The sequence below is a fragment of the Otolemur garnettii genome, unplaced genomic scaffold, assembly GCF_000181295.1.
Source record: "Otolemur garnettii isolate 467f Iridium unplaced genomic scaffold, OtoGar3 scaffold00043, whole genome shotgun sequence".
NCBI lineage: Eukaryota > Metazoa > Chordata > Mammalia > Primates > Galagidae > Otolemur > Otolemur garnettii.
Genome location: NW_003852438.1, coordinates 2,662,633 through 2,670,598, shown reverse-complemented (window position 1 = coordinate 2,670,598; position 7,966 = coordinate 2,662,633). Strand labels below are relative to the sequence as shown.

Below are 7,966 nucleotides of genomic sequence, written 5' to 3'. Positions count from 1 at the left end.
TTTTTTTTGCAGTCTTTGGTTGGGGCCAGGTTGAACCCACCACCTCCAGTGTATGGGGCCAGGGCCTTCTCCTTTGAGCCACAGGCGCCACCCGAAAATCTTAACTTCTTGAGGAACAGAACGGGGAAAAACACTCAGAGAAAACTAAACATAACATGTTGAATTGACAAGTCTTCTTGTCTATGCAAATTACTTATCATTTTTTGTTTTAAGAATCTCCTCAAATAGGACTGCAGACCTGCAAGTTTGGTTTCCTGAATCAGAGGTCTAACCCTAAGCATTTAGTTCCCTAACAACCAAAATTAAAAAACAGACTTCTCTCTACAGTATTTTGGCTTACTTTGTCGTTTTTTAAATTCCTACATGAGAAATATATTCCTGATTAGTAGTAAAAAAATGCTTAGTGCTAGCTTTTGCTACGTAACACTGCTACCAGAGGAAGAAGGTCCAGCTGCCTGTCACTGTCAGCCAACATGCAGAGAAAAGGACAGGGCCACCAAACTTTGTCAGGAGGCCAGTGATTCTGGAGAACAGTGAGAAAAGTCTCTCCAAGAATGTTCTGTTCTTCCATTTCCAAAATCACAGTTTTATACATAAAAGTTAAAAGCAAGAACTGTGCTAACCCCTATAACAGTAATCAACACTTAATCTTAAACGATAGTAATCATAACCCATTACCCATAATAAACGATAATTGACATAACCCTTGACATAAAACAAAATTTCTAATTCAAAAGTTAATCTCCTAAATCAATTGCCCTAACCTACTCAAGATACACACTTTTTAGGTTAAAGCTGAGTTTGCAAAACAGGAATGGAGACATGAGGCAAAGTAAAGATTCCTTAGGACCCAAACCAGCCAGGCCAGCTGTGTCTTGCCCAGCCCTAGCCTGACTGACTATCTTATTTTCACTACATGTGCTCTCAATAAGAAGAAAGCAGTTGCATTTGGTGGCTTATGCCTGTAATCCTAGCACTTTGGGTGGAAAGTGCGGGTGGAATGCTTGAGCTTAGGAGTTCGAGACCAGCCTGAGCAAGAGCCAGTTGCCGCCACTAAAAATAGAGACTAGCTGAAGGTTGTGGCAGGTACCTGCAGTGCCACCTACTTGGGAGGCTGAGGCAAGAGGATTGCTCAAGCCCCCAAATTTAAGATTGCTGTGAGCCTGCTCCACAGCACTCTACTCAAGGCGACCGAGTAAAGACTTTGTCTCAAAAAAACAAAAACAAAAACAAGCCCCCCCAAAGCAACTAAGCAACTTCCAGTAAATTGCCTCCAATCCTAATATTGCTTTTGTAGATCTACACTGAGATGCATGAAATATGAAATGTTTTTTTTTTTTTTTTGAGACAGTTTCACTTATTAACCCTCAGTAGAGTGCTTTCGCGTCAAAGCTCACAGCTACCTCCAACTTCTTGGGTTTAGGCGCTTCTCTTGCCTCAGCCTCCCCAGTAGCTGGGACTACAGGCACCTGCCACAATGCCCAGCTATTTTTTGGTTGCAGTTTGGCCAGGGCTGGGTTTGAACCCACTACCCTTAGTATATGGGGCCAGCGCCCTACTCACTGAGCCACAGGCACCGCCCAAAAGGTGGTTTTTTTAAAATTAGTATTTCAGATGGCTTTTTAAAATATTCTAGCCCTAGAAGTCATGCTTCATTTATCATTTCACTCGCGCTTCTATCATGACTAGGCCACCTTGCCTCTTAAGTCAAATCTTATGGGGCTACAAGCTGGACAATTAAAACAAAAAAAAGCATTGCTGCCCGAGAATAAACTGCACCTGTTGAGGTCGGTCGGTTTACAGAGCTGGTTGCTCCTTCCCTCCAGAAAAGGACGGATTTCAACCATGTCTCCTTAGAGAAGACCCTATCCATGAGGAATTTAGACAGTAAGCTGCAAACAGCCGCAGCATCTGCCCCGCTGCCTCACCCTGCCCGTCGAAGGGTGAGAGGACCACATGGCAGCCACACTGCCCTACACAAAAGCCACTATTTACTGCAGAGAGCCACTGGTCTTCCGTTGAGCCCGCAGCTCTTGGAGCTGGGACATCCCTCCAGGGGGCGAGGGCTGGGCGGGCCGGGGGCGAACCCAGGTGAGGCGAGGGCGGGGGTGGCTCTGCCACGCGCTTAAGAAGAAAGCCTGACTCATGTCGTGGCGGCGGCGGGCTCCTGGGAATTGAAACTCGTGATGCTGTTGCTGCGGAGAAAAGCCTCATTACCCATTCCGCAGGCGGGGAACACCACCCAGGGCGCGCACACCCGAGACCGGGAGCGCCAGCAGCCTCCACGGGTCCCAGTTCGCCGCGCCCCCTCCCCTGCCCGCGTGCCCGCGCGCGCCGACCGCGTGTGACAAGAGTAGACACGCCTAGCCCGCGCGCGCGCGCGAGCCCAGCCCCACCCCCACCAGGGGCAGAATCACACTGAGCAACCCGGATTCGCTCCTTCGGCCGATGTTCCCCACCCCCACCACCCGCACCTTCGGCAATTTCCGTCGAAAAACCCAGCGCTCGGCAAGGCCCGAAGATCCGCCACCTCCTTCCCCGCCAGACCCGGCTTTATGTCTGCGGCGCCGGAGCGCATGCGCAGACGCCATCTTCCCTCCTCCTCCTCCGCCTGCCCCCTCCCTCCGCCGCCGCCGCCGCCTCCTCTCGCCGGCGGTCGCCCCTCCTCCTCCTGCGCCCGGGCGCTGGTCCCTCCTCTCCCGATGCCGCGAGAGACAGGGGGATACGGTGGAGCCGGCGGAACCGGAGAAGAGCACTAGTAACAACCACCACAGCCCCCTCCCCGCCCGACACCCTCCCTCAGCACCCACCCACTCCCCCGCCCCGTTTGCCAACACCGACCAACCCCACCTCTCGTTCCTTTGAACGGCGTCGGCTGCAGTCGCTGCACCAGCCCGTCTGGCCACCAACGCCGCCAAGAAAGAAGCCGCCGCCGCCGCCTGCGGCCCCCTCCCGCCCGGCCGCGGGAGCAGCGGGGTGAGGTCGAGCCGGCTGCGGAGGAAGAGGACGAGAGAGGGTCGCACCCGCTGCTCTAGCGCACGTCCCGCCGCCCTCCGGGGAGGCTCGGGCGCCGGCCCCTTCCTCCCCGAGGACGTGTGCCGAGCCGAGGCGCCTGCCCTGAGGGAGGAAAATGCTCGGGCTCCATGGCTGCCAGTGATGGAGCGGTCCCTAGGCTCCCGCTGCCACCGCCGCCGCCGCGCCCCGGCCGTGCTCCGCGAGGACCCGGCGTCTCTGCGCGCCCGCCCGCGCCTCGTTGCTGGGCTCACCGTACCGGGCGCCCCGCCGCCGCCCCGCTCGCAGCCGCGCCGCCCCGGCCCCAGCCGCGGCCAGCGTTTCCTCACGGAGCAGTCACCGCGAGCCCAGGGGGTTTGAAAGGGTCTGCGGGGCGTGGGGGGAGGGCCCAGCGGGGCCGGGAGGGGAGGTTGGAGCTACACTGAGCTCGGGGCTCGCTGGCGGCGGTGGCCTCGGTGGTGGCGAGGGGAAGGCGACACTCGCTCCGCGCTGCTTTCGTGCAGAGCGACCGGGAGGGCTTTGCAGCGGCCGCCGCCGCCTCGGCGGGAGGTGGGGGCTGAGGTGGCTTCGGAGTTGGCCGGAGAAGGTGGGCATTTCTCGCTTTTCCTCCCCCCTCTCCTGCTCTCCCTCCTCCCTCCTGCCCCGCACCCCACGTGAAGCGGAATATAAAGGGGGGTGTGGGACTAGAGGGGAAAGTGAATGGTGAAGGACTGAAGGGGTCCCCCTTTCGGGTCCCCGGCCTCTCTGTTCACCCTCGTTCATCCTCCCTTCCCGAAGCTCGCCCTCGAAGGCAGGAGCAGCCGGCGCCTTCAGCTGAGGAGGAGGAATCGCGCCGGGCGGAGCGTCAGGTCCGGCTTTCCTCTCCGGCGTCTCGAATACAAAGATTACGGTGCAGAAGGAAATTGCACTCGCCTCCTCCGCCCCCCGGTACCTAACACAATGCACCAGCCGCCAGAGTCCACCGCCGCGGCGGCGGCCGCCGCTGCAGACATTAGTGCTAGGAAGATGGCGCACCCGGCAATGTTCCCTCGAAGGGGCAGCGGTAGTGGCAGCGCCTCTGCTCTCAATGCAGCAGGTACCGGCGTTGGTAGCAGTGCCACATCTTCCGAGGATTTTCCTCCTCCTTCGTTGCTCCAGCCACCGCCTCCTGCAGCATCTTCTTCGTCGGGACCACAGCCTCCGCCTCCACAAAGCCTGAACCTCCTTTCGCAGGCTCAGCTGCAGGCACAGCCTCTTGCACCAGGCGGAACTCAAATGAAAAAGAAAAGTGGCTTCCAGATAACTAGCGTTACTCCGGCTCAGATCTCCGCCAGTATCAGCTCTAACAACAGTATAGCAGAGGACACTGAGAGCTATGATGATCTGGATGAATCTCACACTGAAGATCTCTCTTCTTCTGAGATCCTTGATGTATCACTTTCCAGGGCTACTGACTTAGGGGAGCCGGAACGAAGCTCCTCAGAAGAGACTCTAAATAACTTCCAGGAAGCCGAAACACCTGGGGCAGTCTCTCCCAATCAGCCCCATCTTCCTCAGCCTCATTTGCCTCACCTTCCACAACAGAATGTTGTGATCAATGGGAATGCTCATCCACACCACCTCCATCACCACCATCACATTCATCATGGGCACCACCTCCAACATGGGCACCACCATCCATCTCATGCTGCTGTGGCATCCATTCCTGGAGGGCCACCCTCAAGCCCAGTATCCAGAAAACTCTCTACAACTGGAAGCTCTGACAGTGTTACACCAGTTGCACCAACTTCTGCTGTATCATCCAGTGGCTCACCTGCATCTGTAATGACTAATATCCGTGCTCCAAGTACTACAGGCGGTATAGGTATAAATTCTGTTACTGGCACTAATACAATGAATAATGTTACCATTAGTGCTGTGAGTAGTTTTAATCCTAACGTGACAAGCAGTGTATTTGGCAATGCTAATATAAATACAAGCAATATTCCTAGTGCTGCTAGTATGAGTGTTGGGCCTGGAGTTACTAGTGGTGTTAATGTGAATATCTTGAGTGGCATGGGCAATGGTACTAGTACTTCCTCCACTGTTAACAGTGTCCCCAGTGCAGCTGCAGGGGTGACTGTGGGATCTGTTTCAAGTCAGCAGCAACAACCAACAGTTAACACATCAAGGTTCAGAGTGGTGAAGTTAGATTCTAGTTCTGAGCCCTTTAAAAAAGGTAGATGGACTTGCACTGAGTTCTATGAAAAAGAAAATGCTGTACTTGCTACAGAAGGTGTGGTGATAAATAAGGCGGTGGAGACTGTAAAACAAAACCCGATAGAAGTGGCTTCTGAGAGGGAGAGCACTAGTGGGAGTTCAGTGAGCAGTAGTGTCAGCACACTGAGTCACTACACAGAGAGTGTGGGAAGTGGAGAGATGGGAGCCTCTGCTGTGGTGGTGCAGCAGCAGCAGCAACCGGCTCTTCAAGGTGTGACCCTCCAACAGATGGATTTCAGTAGCACTGGTCCACAAAGTGTTCCAGCAGTTAGTATACCGCAGAGTATTTCTCAGTCACAGATCTCACAAGTACAATTACAGTCTCAAGAACTGAGCTATCAGCAAAAGCAAGGTCTTCAACCAGTACCTCTGCAAGCCACTATCAGTGCTGCCTCTGGTATCCAGCCATCACCTATAAATGTGGTTGGTGTCACTTCAGCTTTAGGTCAGCAGCCTTCTCTCTCCACTTTGGCTCAACCCCAACTGCCATATTCTCAGACGGCTCCTCCAGTGCAAACTCCCCTTCCAGGGGCACCACCCCAGCAGTTACAGTATGGACAGCAGCAACCAATGGTTTCTACCCAGATGGCTCCAGGCCATGGTAAATCAGTGACTCAGAATCCTCCTTCAGAGTATGTACAACAGAAGCCAATTCTTCAAACAGCAGTGTCCTCCGGACAGCCCAGTTCTGCAGGAGTGGGAGCAGGAGCAACAGTGATTCCTGTCGCTCAGCCACAGGGTATCCAGCTGCCAGTGCAGCCCACAGCAGTCGCAGCGCAACCTGCAGGGGCCTCTGGCCAGCCTGTTGGCCAGGCTCAGACAGCGGTGTCTGCTGTCCCTACAGGCAGTCAGATTGCAAATATTGGTCAGCAAGCAAACATACCTACTGCAGTGCAGCAGCCCTCTGCCCAAGTTCCACCTTCGGTTATTCAGCAAGGTGCTCCTCCATCTTCACAAGTAGTTCCACCTGCTCAAACTGGGATTATTCACCAGGGAGTTCAAATTAGCGCTGCAAGCCTTCCTCAACAATTGGTTATTGCACCCCAAAGTACCCTGTTAACTGTGCCTCCCCAGCCACAAGGAGTAGAGCCAGTAGCTCAAGGAGTTGTTTCACAGCAGTTGCCAGCAGTTAGTCCTTTGCCCTCTGCTAGTAGTATTTCTGTTACGAATCAGGTTAGTTCAGCTGGTCCTTCTGGATTGCCTTCTGCCCCAACAAACTTGGTTCCACCACAGAATATAGCACAAACCCCTGCCACCCAAAATGGTAATTTGGTTCAAAGTGTTAGTCAACCTCCCTTGGTAGCAAGTAATATAAATATGCCGTTGGCACAACAACTACCGCTAAGTTCTGCTCAGTTCTCTGCACAATCATTAGCTCAGGCAATTGGAAGCCAAATTGAAGATGCCAGGCGCCCAGTGGAGCCCTCCTTAGTTTGCTTACCTCAGACTATCAGTGGTGACAGTGGGGGAATGTCAGCAGTTTCAGATGGGAGTAGCAGCAGCCTAGCAGCCTCTGCTTCTCTTTTCCCGTTGAAGGTGCTACCGCTGACGACACCCCTGGTGGATGGCGAGGATGAAAGGTAAGATCATGCCATATTTCTGCAGACGTTCAACAGATTGGAAATTATTCAGTAGCTATATATGTATGCACAAAATTAGTCTAAATTGTATATTTTCATTTTTGTATGTGAAACATGTATTTTCATGGTAAGTTGTTTAGAGCAAGAGTGTTAATGGAATGATTTCAGAGTCAGGAGATACTATAATATAAAAACACTTTTGGAATAGTTAATTGAGCATATATTCATGTTACAAATGGGTTTGGGGGCACCAAGTGGTTTTTATTATCTATAAAATGCTTTTTACAAAGATTAATAATGAAAAGAAGCTTAATTTTTTGCTAACTCATAATGGTTAATCTAGTCTTAATCCTTATCATCTCTTGGGAGGTTGTGGTTCCCACGTTTGTTCTCCTTTACGAGACAGCCCTTTTTCATTTCTACCGTGTTTGATCTTTGTAAGAGATATTGTTACCTGCTTTTCCTAGTCAGACACTGTAGGAAAGATGACCTGATCTGGGGCATATAGGTTCCCCTCATACTGTAATGGACCAACTTTTGTATATTACTTAATGGTCATTTTGTCTGAAGAATAAAGGAATAAGAATTTTAAAAAATATTTTTGAAGAGGACACCTTACATCGTCAAAATCAGATTTCGATAGTAATATGCTGTACATTTTTTATTTTGCATTGTAAATAAAGGTGGTAGCCATTTAATGAGTAAAGAAAGTAAGTCTTAGAGGGTGGAATTTATAAAGACATGAAAATAAGACCTTGTTTTCCTGTTTATCTATTTTACCTGTTCCTTCTTCCCTTGCCAAAAAAATATGTAAAGCCTAAAACATACTATTAAATGAGCGTTTTCTCAATTAGATTGGAAATAATGCACTAATCATGCTCATTGAATCACATTGTGTCTCTCAAGCTAATTGGCTAGAAAAATTGTGGACTCCTTCATGTCTCTACATTGCTTTGAAACCTAGTTGGTTTTTAAAGGAAAGTTCTTTCACAGGTTTACCTGTCTGTGACTCACCTTAATCAAAATAATATAAGAATTATGAGAAGATTATTCATTTTCGCTTTGGAATTTTGAGTAAGCATGAAGCATACTTATGTTAGTATTAGTTGGTGATTTTTGTGATTGAACTCTTTCAT

The 7,966-nt window shown here is 51.1% G+C and overlaps 1 protein-coding gene across 1 annotated transcript in view; it reads left to right on the top strand.

Moving 5' to 3' along the window:
* Nucleotides 1–3,465: 3,465 nt before the first annotated feature.
* Nucleotides 3,466–7,966, top strand: part of TSC22D1 (TSC22 domain family member 1) — a 126,792-nt gene continuing 122,291 nt past the window's right edge. Inside the window, exon 1 of the mRNA XM_003790351.2 lies at nt 3,466–6,830. Within this exon, the coding sequence (XP_003790399.1) occupies nt 3,952–6,830 (2,879 nt within the window). The 5' untranslated portion in view covers nt 3,466–3,951. The remainder of the gene's footprint in view (nt 6,831–7,966) is intronic.